Source organism: Salmo salar, chromosome ssa16 (genome assembly GCF_905237065.1).
Source record: "Salmo salar chromosome ssa16, Ssal_v3.1, whole genome shotgun sequence".
In the NCBI taxonomy this organism is placed as follows: Eukaryota; Metazoa; Chordata; class Actinopteri; order Salmoniformes; family Salmonidae; genus Salmo; species Salmo salar.
The window spans coordinates 10,473,634-10,499,192 of record NC_059457.1 but is presented as its reverse complement, the minus strand read 5'-3'; the positions used below and the strand labels follow the sequence as shown (position 1 = coordinate 10,499,192).

The following is a 25,559-nucleotide window of genomic DNA, read 5'->3' as shown; positions in this document are numbered from 1 at the left end:
TTATTAATTGCTTTTCTTTTAATTGAACAAAAACCTGATGAAATGCACTGAACAAAAATATAAACGCAACATGTAAAGTGTTGGTCCCATGTTTCATGAGCTGAAATAAAAGATCCCAGAAATGTTCGACACACAAAAATCTTATTTCTGTTAGTGAGCATCTCACCTTTGCCAAGATAAGCCTCCAATGTCCTTTTAGACAATTTGGCATTATGTCCAACCCACCACGTATGTGTATGGGCTCATGTGGGTAAGCGGTTTGCTGATGTCAACATTATGAACAAAGTGCTCCATGGTGGTGGTGGGGTTATGGTACGGGCAGGTATAAGCTACGGACAACAAACACAATTGCATTTTATCGATGGCAATTTGAATGCACCAAAATGCCGGTACCAAATCCTGAGGCCCATTTTTTTAAGGTGTCTATGACCAACAAATGCATATCTGTATTCTCAGTCATTGAAATCCATAGATTAGGGCCTAATGAATTTATTTCAATTGACTGATTTCCTCATATGAACTGTAACTCAGTAAAATCAATGAAATTGTTGCATGTTGCGTTTAATATTTTTGTTCATTATAACTTTGACTTTGATATAGCTACTTCACACCTAAGCATACTGCCAAAGTATCATATAATTCTTGATAATATACTGTACATTCTTTGCAAACTAAAATCTTAAAATAGAAAATAGGCATACAATACCAGGCATTAGAAGGTTATGAAAATGTATCATTATTCTAAAGAATCATACAACTGCAAGAGCTACAGTATCAAAAATAAATTTCAATCGAATGTATTTCACCAATAAATATTAAATTAACACAGCATTTGGTATTTGGCCTTTTTCAGCCTCTTCATTGACATCAATGTTCTTTCCACACCAAATACCTAATTTTCATGCATTTACAGACAATTAGTTATATTTCAGCTGTGCCTTAAGGGCAACAAATAAAAAATCTTTGGTATGAGAAGTATTTCCATCTTTATTCCTAAGCTATATTTTAGTTTGACTTGAAAATCCTGAACTGTTAGATAAGCAAACAAACAGGCATACCCACTGGGCACACTGGTCGAGCCAGTTGTTTCCACTTCATTTCAATGGAATTACATTGAACCAACGTGGAATAGATGTTGAATTGACATCTGTGCCCAGTGGGTACATTCTCTACAGTCTAACCACCTCCACAGGTGTATGCATTACCAGCAACTGGGTTAATTGCACCAGTTAAACCACCACAGCTTTGCCGTCAATATTGTGGTCAGTGTGTAATAGAACCGCCAAATGCATAGATAGCACAATTCAACTCCTGTTCTGAGTAATGATGATGATTAATAGAAAACGAATGAAGGCCACAGAATGGAAGAACAATATCACTGGAGTATCACAGTATCCCATCCATAAGTATCCTGTTCTGGTTGATTGGACTCTGCTGCCCCACCACCGCCACTGAGCTGAGATATGTCTCTATCGATGATCTCATTCACTGCAAAAGACAGACATACGGGGGGTTTAGTTTCGAGGCTCTTGTCGTTTCTTACTTTATAGTTGTTGAATCAACGTTGTTTCAACCAGTGTGTGTGCACAGTTTGTTGTAATGCTAAATGTATAATTGACTTATTTTGACGTGAACCGATGTGGAACGGACGTTGAATACCATGCATTGTTGATACACATTGCTTTCTTTTAGTTTTAACAGTCTCCCTCTGCAGATGTCACACATTATGAAAAACGGTCTAAAGGTTAGAGATGGCTGAATGGTGAGAACACATTTTGGAGCTTTATCAAAGGGTGGGATCCATGTCGAAGGCTGAGGTTCCAGTCTGTATTTGTGATGTCTATTTATACTCCCTACAGTGCAACAAAAACACATGGATCAAATGGTCACATATACACCGTACTCATAGCTTTTCCATGAAAAGGTGGTGTGTATGCAACCCGAGCTGTGTATGAGGGTAGATGATAGACAACACATGTAAACAAACAGGCTAGCACTGAGGGAACGGAAATAACCTGTCCCTGTTTTTTTCAACTCATAGACTAACAGGAACTCCGACAGCTTGACTGCACCTGCTCCCTTCCTCCAAGAACACTTAAGACATTGTAAGGGCCTAAAATTAGTAATTAAGAAAAACAAAATCATTGAAACTAAAAGATCACACAACTGTACATCAATGAAATCACTTTAATTTGAAATTACAAATTGATTAAATCCTTTCAATTAAATAATTATCTAATCTCACCTAACGAGGCATAAACTCGCAGTTTCATAATTTAAGTATCAGAGTTGCAGAAACCCTGTAGGGTGAAAGTCAAGTTCAAAGAGGACCCTTCCACCCAGCTCAGGCCAGGGGTCCTATTTCCAAGCCGTATGTAGTGAGGGGGTTGTGGGGGTCTTATGAAAGCCTGTCTGTCATTACTGCCCTGTGACAGCTGTGCCACAGACGGTAACTGAAGCAGATTAGTGTGAAAGGTATCTTTAGCCTCCTCTATGTGACTATAGTTTGTAGACTATACTAACATACAGTTAAAAGTGTCATCTCCTTAGCTAGCAATCCGGGCCTCTGCCTATAATTAACCTACATCATAATGCACGCAAACACACATACACATACAGTATGTGCACAAGCGCACACACACACGTATGCATGCACGCACACACAAATGCACACACATGGGCTGGCAGCCATGCAGCCCTGTAGAGGAGCAAACAAAGACCTAGTGGGCATATGGTGACAAGAATACTGGGCCACAGTGACTGTGTTGTCGGGACAAACACAGTCCGGCCAGCGCGAGGTGATTAATTAAAAAATCAGGTCGGCATGGTGAGATCCTGAGAGCTTTATGGTTCATCGCCTGGCCCCTAAAGGCCTGTAATTACAGCCAGCCCTACTTTAAGCTGGGTAAATCCATATGAATTCAATCACTTTTTGACAGCACCTCTTTTGATTTGAATGAAACCTTCCATACATATTTGCCCATTGTAGAAGTGCTCAGAAAGTGACTTTTTGGAGATAAAGGTTCTCAAAGTTGACCTATTTTGTATACCACACCATACCACGAGGCATCCATGTCTACATCACTGGAAGAGATAAATGGTTCAGATTGATAGCTTACAAACAGAGTTGTCAAACTATTGAAGAAATGTTTTTGTGGTAATTTTTTTGACCTTAAACGTCAATTATCTAAAAACGCGTACTCAGATGTATTAATAATTCACACGTTGTAGTTTAGACCCTATTTTACATAATCTGAGGTTGTTCTGTTATGCCCGCCATCTGTGGAGACACAACATACTCTTGAATACAGGGTGGGTGTAGTGTTTTGGCTGATCAATGTACTAAAATGGTACCACAAAGCTGGTTGGAGGTCCACACATTAGAGAATGTTGACTTGAATGGGAATATCTGTTGTTTTAAATTATACTGTCAATCCTTCATAAGAAACCTACTAAAATCCTAGAAATATAAATAATAGAAAACACATGACCATTTAAGTTGACATTCGACAATGGGTGGACCGGCGGCCATCTTTGTGGTAGTAATTAGAAGTTAAAATGTTAATTCAATTACAATTTCAATGGTGTACCAGCTAAATTGCTGTGGTCTGAATGGATAGGTCCATTCTAAGAATTAGATTTCTATGATTGAAATGACATCAAACCTGTATTCAAGAGCAAGTGTCTCAACCGATGGCTGGCACAACAAAAACCTTAGGTGATGTAAAGTAGGGTCTAAGCTACAATATGAAACAAATGTGGGTTTTACTCGTTTTTAGATAATTGACAGTTGCCCTTTACATTCATACCCGTACACGGGTTGAAAATGGCAGATTGGGGCACTGATAAGCACCAAAATTAGACAGTGGCTGTACAGTAACATGCTATAAATGATGTCAGAGCTGTATGAACTTGAGCACAGCACATGACTAGAAGTTACCGCCATCTCTCCCGCTAATTGGACAACTTTAGCAAACTGTTGACAGAGTGAGGGAAATGCTGTAAACTAAGAGGACTCGATGTATTTTGAAAGATGTGACGTTGAGGATTATAATAAATACTGATTTGATGTCATACAAGCAAGCCAAACACCTGTGAGTCCCAATGTGCACTTCACATTTCCATATCATAAGACTCATGTCCTATACAGTGACAACGTTTATGATCACTATGTTTGATGTAGTTACAAGGTGACATGGCTTCATACCATGGGGTTGTTCTGAACAGAATGGGCTTATGTTTGTCTATTGTGACGAACATTTGCAGCAGAACACGCACCTGAATGCACGCATGACTCCTTTCTATGTGCACCAAAATTACCATCTGTTTCTCTGAATTGCCCTGTGAAAGCCTAACACTGTAAGATCATTATTTTATAACTTAGCTAGTCATGTTGGGAATAGAACAAGTGTTGAAGTGAAGCTCACCTGACCCAAATTGCGATTTATAATGGCCGTTTTTTGGATTGCGTAAACAACAACAGTAATTATGTGATTGCTGGGTTGTGTTCCAAACAAAACAAATACAAGTGTGCTCTAGTTCCTCAACCGCACAGCTAGAAAAAAAAGCTATCTTTGAGTCATAAAAGTGCATTGAAATGACTTAGGAACTGTGCACACTTTGGAGAGGGGTGTGGCCACTTGGAGACAGGTAAAATCAACAGTGTAATGTTTTGGATTCACTTGGATTCGATTTTGGTGAACACACGATGTCTGGCCGACCTCGCGGTTGTCCATGACAAACCAAAGTATAGATCAATTATCTCCCATAATAATCATTTTGTAGTCGCGAGCTGTCAGAGCTGTATGGCTCATCCGTGGTCGACATATGCCGCTCGTTTTGGTCAATACTGGGCAAGATTGAAATACACCGTCAATCTAGATCCACCAAGTTGTGACTATGTTGGAGAGACACTCTTATTCCAATCCAATTAGATTTGTGTAGTTGATGCTTACTGATTCGTTGCACTTCCGAACAGGAGAGATTTACAGCTCGTCTTTAAGGAAGAACCCCCATTACGCCGCTTCCTGGAGTCCATTTAGCCCAAGAGACAGCCACAAATTAGAAGGACTGGACAGTGGAGTCCTCCATTGTGCTGGACGTCAAGATGGTCTTTGTAAAGTTCTGGACGGGAAGAGTTCCAGATCATGACGTCGAACTGTTTCTAAATGGGTATTGCACTATTTTACAACCTGCAGTGAAACTGGTGGATAAGTTCGGGATATGGTGTGGAGTACGCAAGTACAAAGTGCACAAAACCACAAGTGGGCAGTCGACAACAATCCCTAACTCAATATCGCTTGACCCGTACAACGGGAAGATCTCCTACCCCGGAAAAAACCCTCGGTGTTACATCTGCCAGGGGCTGGACAACCATGTCAAGGATTGCCCAGAGGTGAAGTGTTGGAGATGTGGAGATCTTGGATACAAATCCAGGGACTGTGAGTCTCCAAGCAAGTGCACCTTGTGTGGAAAAGAGGGCCACAACTTCCCCAGAACATTATTCCTCCTCCACCAAACTTTACAGTTGGCACTATGCATTTGGGCAGGTAGCATTCTCCTGACATCCGCCAAACCCAGATTCATCCGTCGGACTGCCAATGGTGAAGAGTGATTCGGCACTCCAGAGAACGTGTTTCCACTGATCCACAGTCCAATGGGGGAGAGCTTTATACCACTTCAGCCGACGCTTGGCATTGCGCATGGTGATCTTAGGCTTGTATGTGGCTGCTTGACAATGGAAACCCATTTCATTAAGCTCCTAACGAACAGTTCTTGTGCTGACCTTGCTTCCAGAGGAAGTTTGGAACTCGGTAGAGAGGGTGGCACTACGCACTTCAGCGGTCCTGTTCTGTTAGCTTATGTGGCCTACCACTTCACGGCTGAGCCGTTGTTGCTCCTAGACATTTCCACTTCACAATAACAGGACTTACAGTTGACCGGGGCAGCTCTAGCAGGGCAGAAATTTGATGAGCTGTCTTGTCAGAAAGGTGGCAACCTATGACGGGGCCATGTTGAATGTCCCTGAGCTCTTCAAAAAAATTGTCAAATGATGCAGATGCTAAACTACAGGAATGTTTTGCTAGCACAGACTGGAATATGTTCCAGGATTCTTCTGATGGCATTGAGGAGTACACCGTATCAGTCACTGGCTTTCTCAATAAGTGCATCAAGGATGTTGTCCCCACAGTGACTGTACGTACATACACCGACCAGAAGCCATGGATTACAGGCAACATTCGCACCAAGCTAAAGGGCAGAGCTGCCGCTTTCAAGGAGCGGAACTCTAACCCAGAAGCTTATAAGAAATCCCGCTATGCCCTCTGACGAACCACCAAACAGCCAAAGCGTCAATACAGGACTCAGATTGAATCGTACTACACCGGCTCCGACGCTCGTCGGATGTGGCAGGGCTTGCAAACTATTACAGACTACAAAGGGAAGCACAACCGAGAGCTGCCCAGTTACATGAGCCTACAAGACTAGCTAAATAACTTCTATGCACGCTTTGAGGTAAGTAACACTGAAACAAGCAAGAGAGCATCAGTTGGTCCGGATAACTGTGTACGCAGCCACTGTCTACACAGCCGCTGTGAGTAAGACCTTTAAACAGATCAACATTCACAAGGCCGCTGGGCCAGACGGATTACCAGGACGTGTACTCCGAGCATGCGCTGACCAACTGGCAAGTGTCTTCAATTACATTTTCAACCTCTCCCAGTCTGAGTCTGTAATACCAACATGTTTCAAGCAGACCACCATAGTGCATGTGCCCAAGAACACTAAGGTAACCTGCCTAAATGACTACCGACCCTTAGCACTGACATCTGTAGCCATGAAATGCTTTGAAAGGCTGGTCATGGCTCACATCAACACCATTATCCCAGAAACCCTAGACCCACTCCAATTTGCATACCGCACCAACAGATCCACAGATGATGCACTCTCTATAGCACTCCACACTGCCCTTTCCAACCTGGACAAAAGGAACACCTATGTGAGAATGTTATTCATTGACTACAGCTCAGCGTTCAACACCATAGTGCCCTCAAAGCTCATCACTAAGCTAAGGACCCTGAGACTAAACACCTCCCTCTGCAACTGGATCCTAGACTTCCTGACGGGCCGCCCCCAGGTGGTAAGGGTCAGTAACAACACATCCACCACGCTGATCCTCAACACGGGGGCCCCTCAGGTGGGCCAGATCATTGGTAGGCCTGATCACCGACAACAATGAGACTGCATGGCAACCGGTCCTCGAGCACCAAGTCTAGGTCCAAGAGGCTTCTAAACTGCTTCTACCCTCAAGCCATAAGACTCCTGAACAGCTAATCAAATGGCTACCCAGACTATTTACACCCCCACAACAAGCTGCTGCTACTCTGTGTTAACTATGCATAGCCACTTTATTAACTCTACCTGCATGTACATAATTACATCAATTACCTCGACACCGGTGCCACAGCATTGACACATTGACTCTGTACCGGTACCCCCTGTATATAGCCCCACTTTTTGTTATTTACTGCTGCTCTTTAATTATTTGTTTTTCTTATCTCTTAATGTTTTTTGGTATTTTCTTAAAACCGCATTGTTGGTTAAGGGCTTGTAAGTAAGCATTTCACTGTAAGGGCTACACCTGTTGTATTTGGCGCATGTGACAAATACAATTTGATTTGATTTAGTACGGGCCATTCTACTGCCAGTGTTTGTCTATGGAAATTGCATGGCTGTGTGCTTTGTTTTATACACCTGTCAGCAACGGGTGTGGCTGAAATAGCCGAATCCACTAATTTGAAAGGGGTGTCCACATACTTCTGGCCATGTAGTGTATCATATGAGCCTCTTACCATCATCTAGTGTGATCTCCTGGAGCCCCATGGAGCCAAGAGGCAGCTTCTCCTCTGGTTCCTGCTTGATGTTCACCCTCCCTCTGTCGTTTGAGAAGAGGGAATGGGGTGCCGGGGGACACTCCTGGGGGTCGATACCAGAGGCCAGCCCTTGAGCGCTGCTGGGGGACAGGTGCCTCAGGGGACCCCCAGAGGAGGCTGATGCTAACGGGGAGGTGGAGCAGGTTGCTGCTACTCCAGGGGTGGGGGAATACGAAGCAGGCAAGTTTTTGTCAGAATGGTAGCTCAGATTATACTCAGCCTGTAGAGCCGCTAGGTCAGAGTCTGAGTGGGAACAGTGGTATTTTAGAGACTGCAGCTGGGTTGCATTCTGGGTGTGGGTTCTGGCAGACTGGAGAGTGGCGATAGAGAGATCAGGTCCAATGAGGCTCTGGTACATCACACTTTCCCTATGAGGGCTGGAGACAGCTGGCCTGGGCTGGGCAGACTGAGGTCGAATGACCTGGAGTGCAGCAGGACCAGGTCTCATTGGAGAGCTGGCCTGGCCACTATAAGGCACATTATGTTGTGTGGCCTGGTAGACAGGCTTTGTCCGAGGGGGTGGCATTGAATCAGGTGTATGCATAGGGCTTATCCGCTGGTATCCCATACTGGGACTGTAGCTGTGGAGGTGAGGGGAGTGCTGAAGAGGCGAGGAGCCTGAGGGAGTGTATGCTGGCTGGGAGGGCGGACCACAAGGCACAGGGTGACCACCAGAGGAACCATACAAGGGCCTGTCCTGAGAGAAGGCTCCGTCAGAAGAATTCTGCTTGCTGCTGGTTGGATATAGGCCAGGGAGATTGTTGCAAGTAGACAGATAGGTTGAGTCGGTGAGCTCCTGCTTCACCCGAGGAGCCACAACTGCATGGTCACTGGCAGTGGGATAATGGTGTGGAGAAGCACCAGCCAAGTATGTGAAGTTTTGCCTTTGGCTTCTTCTCCTCTTCCCATTGCACACGTAGAACTGCACCTGGACTGCAGAGCTCACAGTGGTGTTGTGGTAGGTAGGAATCTCAACCACGATTCTGGACTGCAAAGAGAATGTTTCCAAATTATTTATCATCTATTCAAGGGATCCAGGGTTTGGGAGGTCGATTTCATGTAGGCTAAGTTTAATAATGTAATTTAGGTTTCTACTTACTCTTTTACTCTTGTCTCTAATAACTTTTCCGTCAACTTCCCACTGTGTGCGTCCATCTGGAGAGATAAAACATCACAATTAACACACTGTTGTGTTGTGTTAATGGAAAAATATTTTCCTTTTCTGGCATCGTTTTTATACCCTTTTCACACTACTGAGCCAAGTCACGTAAAGCTGCACTGTGCTGGCCTGGTTATGCACCACCATAGTTGTTGGCCCAACTCGGTGGACTCGTGGTTACAGTATCTGCCCTGAGATCATAGGAGCCTCGCACAAGGCAAGGCTACTTTACTATAGTTGCTGGAACGGTGCTGGAAAGAACATATCCAAGTGAGTACGGTTCGGGAAAAGGATAAACCAGGCTTCTCCCCTAGCCTTTCTATGAACTCTATAATGTCAAGGCAGCGTCAGCGTCTCTTACCAGGGCCTTTCTCCAGGAAGATGACCTTTGACTCGGGGGATATGTTGGAGCCAGTAATTACCATCTCCTCCCCCCCACTGACCAAGCAGCTGATGGGACTGCAGCTCTGCATCTGGGGAAGGTCTGTGGCCGAGCGCTGGGCTGCAAGCCAATTACATTTAACTATTACATATACTGAACAGTGAATGACATAGACATATCTGATATTGTCAGAAAACTTAAATTCTTGTTAATCTAACTGCACTGTCCAATTTGCAGTAGCTATTACAGTGAAATAATACCATGCTATTGTTTGAGGAGAGTGCACAGTTATGAACTTGAAAATGTATTAATAAACTAATTAGGCACATTTGGGCAGTTTTGATACAAAATTCTGAACAGAAATGCAATGGTTCATTGGATCAGTCTAAATCTTTGCACATACACTGCTGCCTTCTAGTGGCCAAAATCGAAATTGTGCCTGGGCTGGAATAATACATTATGGGCTTTCTCTTGTATTTCAAAAAACACGTTTTTTGCTTTGTATTATCTTTTACCAGATCGAATGTGTTATGTCCTCCTACATTAATTTCACATTTCCACAAACCTTAAATTGTTTCCTTTCAAATGGTATCAATAATATGCATATCCTTGCTTCAGGTCCTGAGTTACAGGCAGTTAGATTTGGGTATGTAATTTTAGGTGAAAATTGCAAAAAAGGGTCTGATCCTTAAGAGGAGCTCTGGCCACAAGTTATAGCCTTTAACTAATTATTATACCAATAACTTAATATAGATTATATAAATAAAGGTTATTTCTGGTGAAGTCCCATAATCGGGAAAAACTCAGGACTCTATTAATTATGTATGTGGATCTTTGAACGCATGTACAGTACCAGTCAAAAGTTTGGGAACACCTACTCATTCATTTACATTTTAGTCATTTAGCAGACGCTCTTATCCAGAGCGACTTACAGTAGTGAATGCATACATTTCATACATTTTTTTTTCTGTGCTGGCCCCCCGTGGGAATCGAAACCACAACCCTGGCATTGCAAACACCATGCTCTACCAACTGAGCTACAGGGAAGGCATTCAAGAGTTTTTCTTTATTTTTACTATTTTCTACATTGTAGAATAATAGAATAGAATAATAGAATAATAGAATAGTGAAGATAGTGAAGACATCAAAACTATGAAATGACACATATGGAATCATGTAGTAACAAAAAAGGTGTTAAACAAATCAAAGTATATTTTATATTTGAGATTCTTCAAAGTAGCCACCCTTTGCCTTGATGACAGCTTTGCACACTCTTGGCATTCTCTCAACCAGCTTCATGAGGTAGTCAAATGGAATGCATTTCAATTAACAGGTGTGCCTTGTTAAAAGTTAATTTGTGGATTTTCTTTCCTTCTTAATGCCTTTGAGCCAATCAGTTGTGTTGTGACAAGGTAGGGGTGGTATACAGAAGATAGCCCAATTTGGTAAAAGACCAAGTCCATATTATGGCAAGAACAGCTCAAATAAGCAAAGCGAAATGACAGTCCATCATTACTTTAAGACATGAAGGTCAGTCAATCCAGACAATTTCAAGAACTTTGAAAGTTTTTTCAAGTGCAGTCCCAAATAAAATATATTTTGATTTGTTTAACACTTTTTTGGTTACTACATGATTCCACATGTGTTATTTCATAGTTTTGATGACTTCACTATTATTCTACAATGTAGAAAATAGTCAAAATAAAGAAAAACCCTTGAATGAGTAGGTGTGTCCAAACTTTGGACTGGTACTATTATTACAGTATGTAGGCCGGCCTACTGAATAAAGGTACTCACAGCACTCCACAGGAATAGAGGCAGCTTGCAGACACAGGACCTTGCCGCTGGGCTGAGGGATATACACACGGAATGCCACTCGCACACGCGTGTTCTTCCTCCCGATGTCAGTCTCCCCCTTCCTGAGCTCAATGTCAGAGTTCCTCAGCTTCAGGATGCCTGCACAGTCAATACTGTAGAGGGAGAAATACAAGCATGAGACAACATTATATAAAGGCCAATATAAACATTTCCATTTTAATATTTACAGTAAGCTAATAATAATAATACTTTTGGGGGGGGCTCATATTTTTCCTATTACACACAAGTGTGTAATGGAAATGTGTTTTTTTTGCCTATCCCAACTCCCCCTGAGACACCAGCAGGATGTGGGGTCATGGCCAGGGTGCCATTGTACAGCCCCCCTGGAGCAATTAAGGTTAATTGCCTTGCTCACATTTCCGTGACAAAATAGTTATGCTCTGTCTATTTCTATTTGTTCTAGGTGTAGAAATATGCTTATTCATAGACCAAAATCCATTCCCATTTTTAACACGCTATCATCTGTTCTAAATCGTTCAAAAATGATGAGAACTCACAGTGGTAGCCATTTTACATTTTAGATCATAATACCAATAAATCACAAGCACAAATGTTCTATTTTTAGCCTTGTGATGCTTAGAAAACATAAATATGACATGGTTATGACCAGTACCTGGTGGACATATTGTTTTCGGGGAGGAGAGAGATTTCCAGAACCTTTGTACTGCTTATTACGCTTTCCTGGCAAGCAGTAGCCACCGTCTTTCCCGTTACTCTGTGCACCTGGTAGAAGACATGTGGTCTCAAGTACCGATCGTCTGCCGTTCCAATGAAAATCTGCAGGTTGACTGGCTTCTCGTTGTATCCAATGAGCTGTAAATGACACCAATCCGTAGAAATCATATATATGCATTCTACCGCATTTGATTTACAAATATATGAATACACCATGTTTCACTTCTTCTTATGAGCACTCTTGTTCTCTGCACTGTACATTTGAATAACTGTGTTTGGGTCTGTTTAGAAACAGTATGCCAAACCAATGCCAAAGCTCTGTACAGACAGCAATACACCCAGACAATGTCTAAAATGTGACCTGCACTATGCAATTTACATCCTGGATTGCTTGCAATGAAATTACCCAATTGAAACCATTTGAGGTCACCAAAAATAAGTCGTGCCCCTGAAGAGCCAGCATGAGGTTGAGGAATGTCCAACACGCCTACGTGATGTAATGTACGGGGAAACACTGCTTGTGGCATTACAGAGGACGAGAGTGTGAAGCTGTGTGGCTTTAACACTAGAGTAATGAAGCCACCCCAAAATAAACTAGCTGGTATATATTACATGAGAGCCAGGCCTTAATAAAGCTTTGCTTATCTCAGCCTGCATCTGTTCCAGCCTGGCTGCACCTTGATCCATAGATGGTAGTTCAGTCCCACTGCAGTCCTACTGGCAAATAGAGCTCTGCTAGACGGTACCCACTGGCAAATAGAGCTCTGCTAGACGGTACCCACTGGCAAATAGAGCTCTGCTAGACGGTACCCACTGGCAAATAGAGCTCTGCTAGACGGTACCCACTGGCAAATAGAGCTCTGCTCTGCTAGACGGTACCCACTGGCAAATAGTGCTCTGCTCAATGTTAGGTGATACTCTGAGCCCTGATCCAGGGATTGTATTCCAGCCCCACTGGCAAGTAGTGCTCTGCTAAACGTTAGGTGATACGCTCTGGTGATATACAGTGTGATGCCCAGTGTGATACCCCAAGCACAGACTACTTAAAATGGTAAGAGATCAAAGGGTGTAGTTGTTGGTGTATGTGCAGCACTTTGGAGTAACTAGAGTACGAGCTGTGATCCATCCATGGGTTTAAATGCATACGCCTTGTATCCCTCCTCTCTCATGTAGCGAGTCACAGCACAGCCTAGTTGTTTACTAGAGTTATGGCTTCCAAGGCAATGCTTGATGTGGACTTGAATATACAGAACACAAAGCTCACATGTACACACACACACACACACGCTTGCACGCTCCTGTGCTAAATGAAGAGCTGATGGGCTACAATAACAGGCTGTCTGTCTGAGGGTTACCATGTATCTGTCGTTTACAGAGAAGGAGAGCAAGAGAGCGAGAAACTACAGTATGAGATTTGGGCCGCCAGTGCTCTTGTGGTTGGTTGGGTTTGAATTAGCTACGTCACCCCCCATATTTACTGAGCCTAATATATGAACAAGTGTCACCAACACCTGATAACATTGTTAAATAAATGTCTGATTCAAGTAATAACAAGGAGGGAGTAATTGCACAAAACGCCTACTCAAGACAGTTCATTGTAACAAGAACACTTTGATATCTCAGGATGTCACACGTTGATTGACACCTCGAGGTTGCAATTGCAAACAGCAGTTTATCAAAACACAACTTCTTATGTGAACCAGGCATAAAATTTTGCGCAATCATATTGATCTTCTTGGTCAGAGCCGACAATGACCCTCTATACATACAGTTAAAGTTGGAAGTTTACATACACTTAGGTTGGAGTCATTAAAACTCGTTTTTCAACCACTCCACAAATTTCTTGTTAACAAACTATAGTTGTGGCAAGTCGGTTAGGACATTACTTTGTGCATGACTCAAGTAATTTTTCCAACAATTGTTTACAGACAGCTTATTTCACTTATAATTCACTGTATCACAATTCCAGTGGGTCAGAAGTTTACATACACTAAGTTGACTGTGCCTTTAAACAGCTCGGAAAATTCCAGAAAATTATGTCATGGCTTTAGAAGCTTCTGATAGGCTAATTGTGTCAAGTGTGTGTGTACTGGTGGCGAAGTCAGGTGCATGAGAGCAGAGAGTTGTGAACAAGCGCACACTTTATTCAGGCTGGAGTGAACAAAAAGACGAACGCAAACTACGTCAAAACCTCCAGCAAAAAAGGCAAAAGAGGGGAAAAGAAAAAAAAAAAAAAAAATAAAAAGGGGAAAAAAAATACATGCAGTGTGATATGGGAAAAACGGGGAACAAAAAAGAAAAAAAAAAAACAAAAAGGGAGAGAGCCGACTTTGCGGGTGGTGTCGTAAATTGACATCATTTGAGTCAATTGGAGGTGTACCTGTGGATGTATTTCAATGTCTACCTTAAAACGTAGTGCCTCTTCGCTTGACATCATGGACAAATCTAAAGAAATCAGCCAAGACCTCAGAAAAAAAATTGTAGACCTCTATAAGTCTGGTTCATCCTTGGGAGCAATTTCCAAAAGCCTGTGGATACCACGTTCATCTGTACAAGCAATAGCACGCAAGTATAAACACCATGGGACCACGCAGCCGTCCTACCACTCAGGAAGGAGACGCGTTCTGTCTCCTAGAGATGAACGTACTTTGGTGCGAAAAGTGCAAATCAATCCCAGAACAACAGCAAAGGACCTTGTGAAGATGCTGGAGGAAACAGGTACAAAAGTATCTATATCCACAGTAAAACGAGTCCTATATCGACATAACCTGAAAGGCCGCTCAGCAAGGAAGAAGCCACTGCTCCAAAACCGCCATAAAAAAGCCAGACTACAGTTTGCAACTGCACATGGGGACAAAGATCATACTTTTTGGAGAAATGTCCTCTGGTCTGATGAAATAAAAATATAACTTTTTGGCCATAATGACCATCGTTATGTTTGGAGGAAAAAGGGGGAAGCTTGCAAGCTGAAGAACACCATCCCAACCATGAAGCACGGGTGTGGCAACATCATGTTGTGGGGGTGCTTTGCTACAGGAGGGACTAGTGCACTTCACAAAGTAGATGGCATCATGAGGGAGGAAAATTATGTGGATATATTGAAGCAACACCTCAAGGCATCAGTCAGGAAGCTGAAGCTTGGTCGCAAATGGGTCTTCCAAATGGACAATGACCCCAAGCATACTTCCAAAGTTGTGGCAAAATGGCTTAAGGACAACAAAGTCAAGGTATTGGAGTGGCCATCACAAAGCCCTGACCTCAATCCCATAGAACATTTGTGGGCAGAACTGAAAAAGTGTGTGTGAGCAAGGAGGCCTACAAACCTGACTCAGTTACACCAGTTCTGTCAGAAGGAATGGGCCAAAATTCACCCAACTTATTGTGGGAAGCTTGTGGAAGGCTACCCAAAACGTTTCACCCAAGTTAAACAATTTAAATGCAATGCTACCAAATACTAATTGAGTGCATGTAAACTTCTGACCCACTGGGAATGCGATCAAAGAAATAAAAGCTGAAATAAATCACTCTCTCAACTATTATTCTGACATTTCACATTCTTAAAATAAAGTGGTGATCCTAACTGACCTAAAACAGGGAATTTTTACTAGGATTAAATGTCAGGAATTGTGAAAACTGAGTTTAAATGTACTTGGCTAAGGTGTATGTAAACTTCGGACTTCAACTGTACATTTGTCATGCAGACCTGGATTCAAATAGTATGTGTTTAAATACTTTAGCTGAGCTAGATTGAGCTTTACACGTGCAAATACTATTTGGACCCAGGTCTGGTGTCATGAGGTTGGGGAAGACTTTCTCTTAACCTTGACTACAGGGTGTCCTCCTGAGGCAGCCTTGACGGCCCCCCGACTCCCCTCTGTCTCGTAGTGGGCCCTGTGGTGGCCCCGTGGCTGCACATCCACCTTCAACTCGCACTGGCCAAACTGGCTGGGCAGGGGCCAGTCCAGTGGGGGTAGGGATGAGGTCCTGGGTGGGAAGGCACAGGGTCATATTAATTAGACAGCAAATGAAAGAAAACAGACTGAAACAGGTAGGGATTACCTGAACTTGCCCAATAAGAAATGCTAATTTTCCATTGCAAGAATGTTTGCTACAGTGTGCGTTAACGACTACAACCCAGACATTATTGCTCATAAACATACAGTCATTCAGATTTGGTGTTAAAAAATTATAGGGGTCGGTATCTTGTTCTTCACCTCTAGTTATGATCTCCTGACCCTTGGCCTTGCTAGGGTTGCTATGGTAGTACAATGTCTGCACCATGCTGAGTGATTGCAGAAATGAGAGTGTTCAACTGGTGGTTAGCATGATGAAGCACACGTGAGAATTGATGCTTATGTAATTATGAATAACAAACCTGAAAAGGGGTGTGTTGCCAGGTTTGGGTTTGTTCCAGGAGAAGTGTGAGGGAACCGAGAGAAAAAGTTCTTCAAAAAGGCCATCCTGTTTTAGAGTAGACCCAGACTCATCTGCAGGTGAGTCCAGGTGAGGCAACACGACTCCTTGGTCTTCGGGCACCAGCCCTGAGTCTCCTTGTCCATGCAGTAGACCCATGTGAGCCTGCTGAGAGGTCCTCCTGGTTTTGGAGGGAATGTCTACCTCAGAGAGGTTGTACAGGAGGGCCCCCATGGCACCAGGGCTTCCAACCACCCAGGTGTCCTCTGTTACGCTGCCCCTGGGAGAGTGGCTGGGGGTGGGGCAGGGGGACTGATGAGGGGATGGGGAGGGGGAAGGTCCCTGTCCGTAGACGTCTGCGCTGGAGTGTCGTCTCTTCCCACAAGGTGATGTGGGCCTTGAGCCGGACCTGGAGGTGGGGCGCGGGTTAAGCCAGTTCTCGTCTGTGACGCTGTTGCGCGGAGAGTGACAGGGGGACTGACGGGGCGACTGGCGAGGGGACTGGTGGGGCGAGAGGGAGTGGGTGTTCATGAAGTACTGCTGCTGCCACAGCTCTACCCCGAATCCCCCCGCGGCCTGGCCTTGTGGGGAGCAGCCAGGGGAGGCCAGGGGAGAGGCCAGCGGGGAACCCATGGTGAATCGGGCGGCCGCCTCGTTCAGCTCAGCCTCCACGTCGTCGTAAACGTGAGAGAAGGACTCGCAGGAGGACACATCGGACAGCCAGCTCCTGGAGGACAGGCTGCTGCAAGGGCTGGGGTTCAGGGACGATGAGTCCCTGTAACAGGGGTCCAGGGGTAGGTAGAGGTGATCCCTGGACCAGGACCGTTCACGACCGCACTCCCCCCCGCCGTCTGCCCCGCTGATGGGCACGGCATCCTGGCTGGTTCCCAGCTCTTGGTGACTGTGACTGATAGATGTGATCTGGATGCTTGGGCAGTCGAACGCCTTGGGGAGGTGTCCCATGGGACAGTATCTGGAACTGTGAACTTCATAGCTGGAGCTGGGGTGGTAGTTACTATAGGTTTGGAGAGGAGCTTGTTGAGAAGCAGCCTGATGGTGCTGCTGGCTCTGTTGTAAGTCTTGGGCCTGGGCAATAGGCTGATTGACCATAGACTGGGTGGTACAGTATGGCGTGCTGTCACCAGGGTCTGGACCTGGGTATAAAAAAAGTACACTTAGAAAAAGGTGTTCCAAAAGGCTCCTGCGGCTGTCCCCATAGGAGAACCCTTTTTGGTTCCAGGTACAACTATTTTGGGTTCCACGTAGGACCCTCTGGAAAGGGAACCTGGTTCTACCTGGAACCAAATGTGGTGCGTCAAAGGGTTCTCCTATGGGGCCTGCCGAAGAACCCTTATTGGTTCTAGATAGGAGTGTAGGCAAATTGAGGGGGAGGTTCATTTGTAATGCAAAGTGTCTAGTCTTTAGGGCATACAGCAGCAGATAAAAATGGTGCCATTGCTCCCTGCATTACTCCAGAGAGGAGATAACAGACAAACAAATGATAATTCTCTGATCAACTACTCACTATAGCCTACTCTCTCTTTTGATCGACCCTTTAACACCGACAGCCTAGACTAGTCATCCCTAACCCACTGGGAATGTTGTCATAAATGCCATTTCAGAGTCTCTCCAGAAACTGTGGGGAAGATCAGACATAGAGATTGACCTGTTTGGCAGGGGCTCCTGTGGCTTGGCGATGGATAGATTAACAACAGCAGCACTCACCAGTCTAAATCACACAACTAACTAACTGTATGTTCTCACAGGTGTCAACTGAGCAACAGCAACAAAAGCGGCAGCCTTCTAGAGCTGGTCGGCAATATGGACAAAATTCCATATCATGAGAAATTGCCTGCATTTATTCCATAACAATAAATAGAATGATACATTTCTAACATTCATGTGCACCATGTTTTTCTAAATCATCCTACTACTACTCGTTTCATGATTGTAGCCATCAAATGGTCCAAATTACCCATATTAGCAAACTTATTTAATCTCAAACTTCACATTTCTCTAGTATAGGCTACCTATCTTCATGAACAATATCAGGAAAATGCTTGCGATAAGTGGTCGTGTCGATACTTTTAAACTCCACAGCCTACTGTCTACACTAGTTCACACAAGGACAAACATAACCACACACTGTCATGCTCTGGCCTGGTCTGCACACAAAATGCAAAGATGGTGAGATGTCCAAAGGGCTATGTGCCACGATATGGAGCACATAAAAGAACGGCCCTTCGCCTTGACTTATTTGCAAAATGAATGTAATGAATGTAAACGTTATCTGATGCAACACCAACTCGACGGCCCCTCGGGCTGGATGGTAGATTGTGTCAGCGCCTGACTGAGATGTGGGTGCTATTTACAGGAGTTGGAAATAAGGAAGGAAACAGACAAGAGAAATGGCTGATGGAGAACAGGTTGCTATCATGTTTTATTCTCTTCTATTACAATAGATATTAAAGATATAAAAAGTTAATTCTTATTCAACTTAATCTGTAGGCTACTCTAGGCTTATTCGGCCTCTCAATTGATAGCCTAGGTTATGAAGAGGGCTACAGATTGGTCAATGAATGCAGCCTACAGTCGTGGTTCGGCTCTATGACCAGATACCGCAATCTAGCCAAGGCGAAACAAACCCCAATGTCACTGACATTTGACCCTTTCCCCAGGCCTTTGTCCTGTAATGTCTGTGCAAGACATTGACAAAATGGGCAGTTGTCAATACAATAGTGATTACTCTACAAATTACACAGTGATACTGTATATTGAGACACTTAGATTTGGCATATATCGAAATTTAAACTGGACCAGGATCTGATTAGATATAATCAAATGCAACTGTGTAATAAACTCCATGTCATTCAAGATGTCTGGTGTGTTATTATCAGTGGCGATGCGTCATTCAGGGCTGTTTAGTTAATAAAAATAAATAAAAAAGATAATAATAATAATTATATATATTTTTATTCTGTTTTGCATGTTATTTTGGCATTAATACGTGTCACATATCATAAATATATAATTGAGTTAATAAAGCCGCATACAAACATGGTCTCTTTTTTGTTTTCTTGAGAAAGGCAGTTCCAAACTGCAGGTGTTTTAGCCTAGCTCAGTGCTTTCTGTGGTGGTTTGACATTGCTTCCTTTGACACATTGGTGTGGCTGGCTTCCGGGTTAAGCAAGCAGTGTGTCGCGAAGCAGTGCGGCTTCACTCTCGACCTTCGCCGAGTCCGTAGGGGAATTGCAGCGTTGAGACAAGATCGTAACTACCAATTGGATATCACGAAAAAAGGGGTTAACGCCATGGGCCAGAAAAGTTTGAATACATTGGCCATGCTGTCAATCCAGCATGACTTCTGCCACATTCAAAACTCGGAATTGGTCATCCAACTCTGAATTCCAAGTCGGGATTTTGGGCCTCTTTCTATAGCCCACAAGAAGGACCGCCGCGCCACCTTCCTGTTCAAGTCAGCACAGCACAACAAGGTGAGTCCAAAAACGTTTTGTTTGCTGCTGCATAAATTATGTAACATTCCAGGGAGATATGAAAACTGTAGCTAAAAAAGTAATACTAAGTGTATGTTGTGTAGTAAGCTGTTAGTAGCCCATGTGCCTCACCCTAATAATTTGTTCCCTTTTCACCTTATAACTGACTGTTCTGACTTGGTGGTGCACATTTAGCCTATAGCCTGTTTTAGAGAAATGTCATCATCGAATATTGTCATCATCGAATATTGTAAGAGCTTCCATTGTCTGCTTATATGCCCCCTTTATTTATCCTATGGTTGTGACTTGGTCTGAATTCTGTCACTGTACATTTCAAATGTGCTGAACAAACAGTTATATTGACTACGCCCGTGTAGTCAATCGATATTACGGATTGCCTCTTATCCGCTCATCGTCCCCTTATGCCATAGTTTGTTGATCTCAACTGTCAGTAGAAACCACATTTGTTTAAGCAAGTCATCCATATCAGCTATATTTTTTAAAAGGCAGTAAAAGAGGCTGAATGAACTGTTTCGCTGCCAGACAAGGCTCTGCTGATAGCCAAGTGTAGCAGTGGTAAGGTGTTGGGACAGCTTTATGAAGGCCCTAACCGTTTGGGGGCACTGTTTGTCACCGTTATAATGCAATGAATGTATTGTTTAGTGTTGTGGCATGCATTGCTGGCATGCATGTCAAAAAAAATTTGGGGGGGTTTGCCCCACCAAGATTGACATGCTAAAAGATTGACATGCTAAAATCGTACAGTACAATACTAAAAAAGAACTTAATCCTAACATTTAAAGATATAAAACGTACATTCTTATTGAACTTAATCTGTAGGCTACTCTAGGCTTATTTGGCTACTCAATTGATAGCCTAGGTTACGTAGACGGCTACAATAGCCGACACATGCTTCAAGATGGCCACCATGGTTTGTGTTCCCAAGAAAGCTAAAGTAACTGAACAAAATGACTATCGCCCCATTGCACTCACTTCTGTTATCATGAAGTGCTTTGAGAGACTAGTCAAGGAGCATATCACCTCCACCCTACCTGATACCCTAGACTCACTCCAATTTGCTTACCGCCCCAATAGGTCTACTGACGATGCAATCGCCATCACACTGCACACTACCCTATCCCATCTGGACAAGAGGTATACATATGTAAGAATGCTGTTCATTGACTACAGCTCAGCATTTAATACCATAGCACCCTCCAAACTCGTCATTAACCTGTTAGGGCTAGGGGGCAGTATTTACATGGCCGGATAAAAAAACGTACCCGATTTAATCTGGTTATTACTACTGCCCAGAAACTAGAATATGCATATAATTATTGGCTTTGGATAGAAAAACCCTAAAGTTTCTAAAACTGTTTGAATGGTGTCTGTGAGTATAACAGAACTCATATGGCAGGCAAAAACCTGAGAAGATTATGTACAGGAAGTGCCCTCTCTGACAATTCCTTGAGCTTCTTGGCTCTGTTTATTGAAAACTGAGGATCTTTTCTGTAACGTGACACTTCCTACGGCTCCCATAGGCTCTCAGAACCCGGGAAAAAGCTGAATGATGTAATTCCAGCCCCTGACTGAAAAACATTATCGCCTTTGGTAAGTGGCCGATCAGAGGACCATCAGACTGAGGCTCGTGCACGAGGGGATCCCATGTTTTTATTTTCTCTCTCTTTGAACGTAAACACGCTTTCCCAGTGGGAATATTATCGCTTTTTTACGAGAAAAATGGCATAAAAATTTATTTTAAACAGCGGTTGACATGCTTCGAAGTACGGTAATGGAATATCTAGAAATGTTTTGTCACGAAATGCGTCGTGCGCGTCACCCTTCTTTACACTTCGGATAGTGTCTTGAACGCACGAACAAAACAGAGGATATTTGAACATAACTATGGATTATTTTGAACCAAACCAACATTTGTTATTGAAGTAGAAGTCCTGGGAGTGCATTCTGACGAAGAACAGCAAAGGTAATAACATTTTTCTTATAGTAAATCTGACTTTGGTGAGGGCTAAACTTGGTGGGTGTCTAAATAGCTAGCCCTGTGATGCCGGGCTATCTACTCAGAATATTGCAAAATGTGCTTTCACCGAAAAGCTATTTTAAAATCGGACATAGCGAGTGCATAGAGGAGTTCTGTATCTATAATTCTTAAAATAATTGCTATGTTTTTTGTGAACGTTTATCGTGAGTAATTTAGTAAATTCACCGGAAGTTTGCGGGGGGTATGCTAGTTCTGAACGTCACATGCTAATGTAAAAAAGCTGGTTTTTGATATAAATATGAACTTGATTGAACAAAACATGCATGTATTGTATAACATAATGTCCTAAGATTGTCATCTGATGAAGATCATCAAAGGTTAGTGCTGCATTTAGCTGTGGTTTGGGTTTATGTGACATTATATGCTAGCTTGAAAAATGGGTGTCTGATTATTTCTGGCTGGGTACTCTGCTGACATAATCTAATGTTTTGCTTTCGTTGTAAAGCCTTTTTGAAATCAGACAGTGTGGTTAGATTAACGAGTCTTGTCTTTAAAATGGTGTAAAATAGTAATATGTTTGAGAAATTGAAGTAATAGCATTTCTAAGGTATTTGAATAACGCGCCACGGGATTCCACTGGCTGTTATGTAGATGGGACGAAATCGTCCCACTGGCCCTAGAGAAGTTAAGCTCAAGACCCTGGGTCTTGACCCCGCCCTGTGCAATTGGGTCCTGGACTTTCTGACGGGCCGTCCCCGGGTGGTGAAGGTAGGAAACAACATCTCCACCCCGCTGATCCTCAACACTGGGGCCCCACAAGGGTGCGTTCTCAGCCCTCTCCTGTACTCCCTGTTCACCCATGACTGCATGACCATGCACGCCTCCAACTCAATCATCAATCACCAACAACGACGAGACAGCCTACAGGGAGGAGGTGAGGGCCCTCGGAGTGTGGTGTCAGGAAAATAACCTCACACTCAACGTCAACAAAACAAAGGAGATGATCGTGGACTTCAGGAAACAGCAGAGGGAGCACCTCCCGATCCACATCTATGGGACAGTAGTGGAGAATGTGGAAAGTTTTAAGTTCCTCGGCGTACACATCACGGACAAACTGAAATGGTCCACCCACACAGACAGCGTGGTGAAGAAGACGCAATAGCGCCTCTTCAACCTCAGGAGGCAGAAGAAATTTGGCTTGTCACCTAAAACACTCAAACTTTTACAGATGCACAATCGAGAGCATCCTGTCGGGCTGTATCACCGCCTGGTACGGCAACTGCACCGCCCTCAACCGCAAGGCTCTCCAGAGGGTGGTGCGGTCTGCACAACACATCAACGGGGGCAAACTACCTGCCCTCCAGGACACCTACAGAACCCGATGCCACAGGAAGGCCAAAAAAAACATCAAGGACAACAACCACCCGAGCCACTGCCTGTTCACCCCGCTATCATCCAGAAGGCGAGGTCAGTACAGGTGCATCAAAGCTGGGACTGAGAGACTGAAAAACAGCTTCTATCTCAAGGCCATCAGACTGTTAAACAGCCATCACTAACATAGAGAGGCTGCTGTCAACATACAGACTCAAATCTCTGGCCACTTTAATAAATTGACTTAATAAAGGTATCACTAGTCACCTTAAATAACGCCACTTTAATAATGTCTACATATCCTACATTACTCATCTCATATGTATATACTGCTCTATACCATCTACTGCATCTTGCCTATGCCTATCATTTGTCACTTTAAATTACGCTACTTTAATAATGTTTACATATCCTACATTACTCATCTCATATGTATATACTGCTCTATACCATCTACTGCATCTTGCCTAAGCCGCATGGCCATCGCTCATCCATATATTTATATGTACATATTCTTATTCATCCCTTACATTTGTGTGTATAAGGTAGTTGTTGAGAATTTGTTAGATTACTTGTTCGATGAATTTGTTAGATTACTAGATATTACTGCATTGTCGGAACTAGAAGCACAAACATTTCGCTACACTCGCATAAACATCTGCTAACCATGTGTATGTGACCAATAAAATATGATTTGATATTGGTCAATGAATGCAGCCTACAGTCGTGGTTCGGCTCTATGACCAGAACCCGCAATCTAGCCAAGGCGAAACAAACAGAACATTTGCACCAAATGGATAACTTTGTAACATTCTATTAAGGCTTTGTGGTATACGGATACATTGTAAAAAAATATATAATAATTAAAAAACTCACCTGTGGGGCCTAGCTGTTGTTGCACGTCCTCTCCGAAAATAAGTCTGAAGTCCAGTTCCTCATTGCCGCTACAATTTACAGTAGTCATTCGGTCTTACGAGTCGGTTCTTTACAGTTCTTTATTCCAGGGTTGTTTCAAAACTGGATTCAAAAGGTTAACGATACAACAGGAGGAAATTATTTTAGTTTACACTATAAACAGCGACAAGAAGCCTATCCGAAGTTGGGAATAACTAAAGCGAATCCTAAATGCGTGTTCCCTCCAGGCGACATTTATTACGATGATATTATATTCTCTTGATACTTCACCAGTTCAGTTCTCGCACTAAAAAAGACGCATAGACAATAGTTCGACCGTAGTTACTCTTGATGACCGATGAAGTAGGCTAGTAGTCTACTCTAAACTTCCACATTACAAACAAAGCATAACAGACAGCTCCGTTCATGACGTCAGCAAAATACTACAGCCGGCATCACCCCGCGTACAGTAGCTGGTGAGAGAGTACTGTAGGCCTACAAGCTACTAGACGATTTTAGACTATCAAATCACCTGGCAAGACAATGAATGTATTTCTGAGAGACTGCACTCAATCAATGATGCGAATGCTTATCTCCTTAGAAGCAAACAGTTTCAAAACAAAGAAACCATCCGTGATCAGACACACACACACCACTCATACTACAATCAAAACGTAAACCTTTATAGTTGAACAGTGATAGAGCAACAACTACTTTATAAGGATGAAAACTGCAAAAAAAAAGTACGTTTTCAACAATTGTGTAAGGCCCCATAGAAGACAATGGTACAATAAATACTGTCTGAAAATACTAAGTAGCTTTATACAGCTCCTGTACTGCCCTCCTCTGGCACCTTTTATAACACAGTACATACACTCCTGTCAATAGCAATAAAACAAAACCAATAATTACCTTGCTTCTGGTCAATATGATGTGGTGCTGAAAGTTGATAAGTGGTTTTCTATCGTGACTTTACAGCAGAAAACATTCAGTATGGCAAGCATAAGGAGAATGTGTGATTTCAAGTAGACTGCCATACTTGTCTTGTTACGTATTTGACCAGTTTTTTCATAAACAAATCAAATTAACAGTTTTGGTTATCAAATCAAAAAAAATATATATATAAATATATATATATATAATAATAAAAAAATATATATATATATATATATATATATATAGTTTTTTTTTTAAAGAATAGGGCCGTTTCTTAATCCCCGTAGAGCATGCCTTCTTCACACAAACATGCTTGTTGTCTATGAACAAAATAATCCAGGAGAGAAAATGAATAGCATGGAACGCCTCATGCTGATTGATGTTTGACTATTGGGGCGGGAGCTGATAGAATATCTCAGTTACTCAC

The 25,559-nt window shown here is 43.0% G+C and overlaps 1 protein-coding gene across 1 annotated transcript; it reads right to left on the bottom strand.

Moving 5' to 3' along the window:
- LOC106573250 (nuclear factor of activated T-cells, cytoplasmic 3) lies at nt 1-24,757 on the bottom strand. The gene is made up of 9 exons (XM_014148149.2): nt 24,179-24,757; nt 16,401-17,592; nt 15,847-16,009; nt 11,964-12,163; nt 11,270-11,442; nt 9,452-9,592; nt 9,031-9,086; nt 7,851-8,919; nt 1-1,488 (listed from the first exon to the last, which is right to left on the bottom strand). Exons 1-9 carry the CDS (start codon nt 24,264-24,266, stop codon nt 1,376-1,378), a joined length of 3,195 nt encoding a protein of 1,064 aa, XP_014003624.1. The 5' UTR covers nt 24,267-24,757; the 3' UTR covers nt 1-1,375.
- Between the last annotated feature and the right edge of the window lie 802 nt (nt 24,758-25,559).

Coding starts and splice junctions, on each gene's coding strand:
- LOC106573250 (XM_014148149.2), bottom strand. CDS start 24,266: ATGACTACTGTAAATTGTAGCGGCAATGAGGAACTGGACTTCAGACTT. Junction 12,164..15,846: donor GAGGACACCCTGTAGTCAAG/GTTAAGAGAAAG, acceptor TGTCATTTACAG/CTCATTGGATACAACGAGAA. Junction 1,489..7,850: donor GGAGATCACACTAGATGATG/GTAAGAGGCTCA, acceptor TGTCTTTTGCAG/TGAATGAGATCATCGATAGA.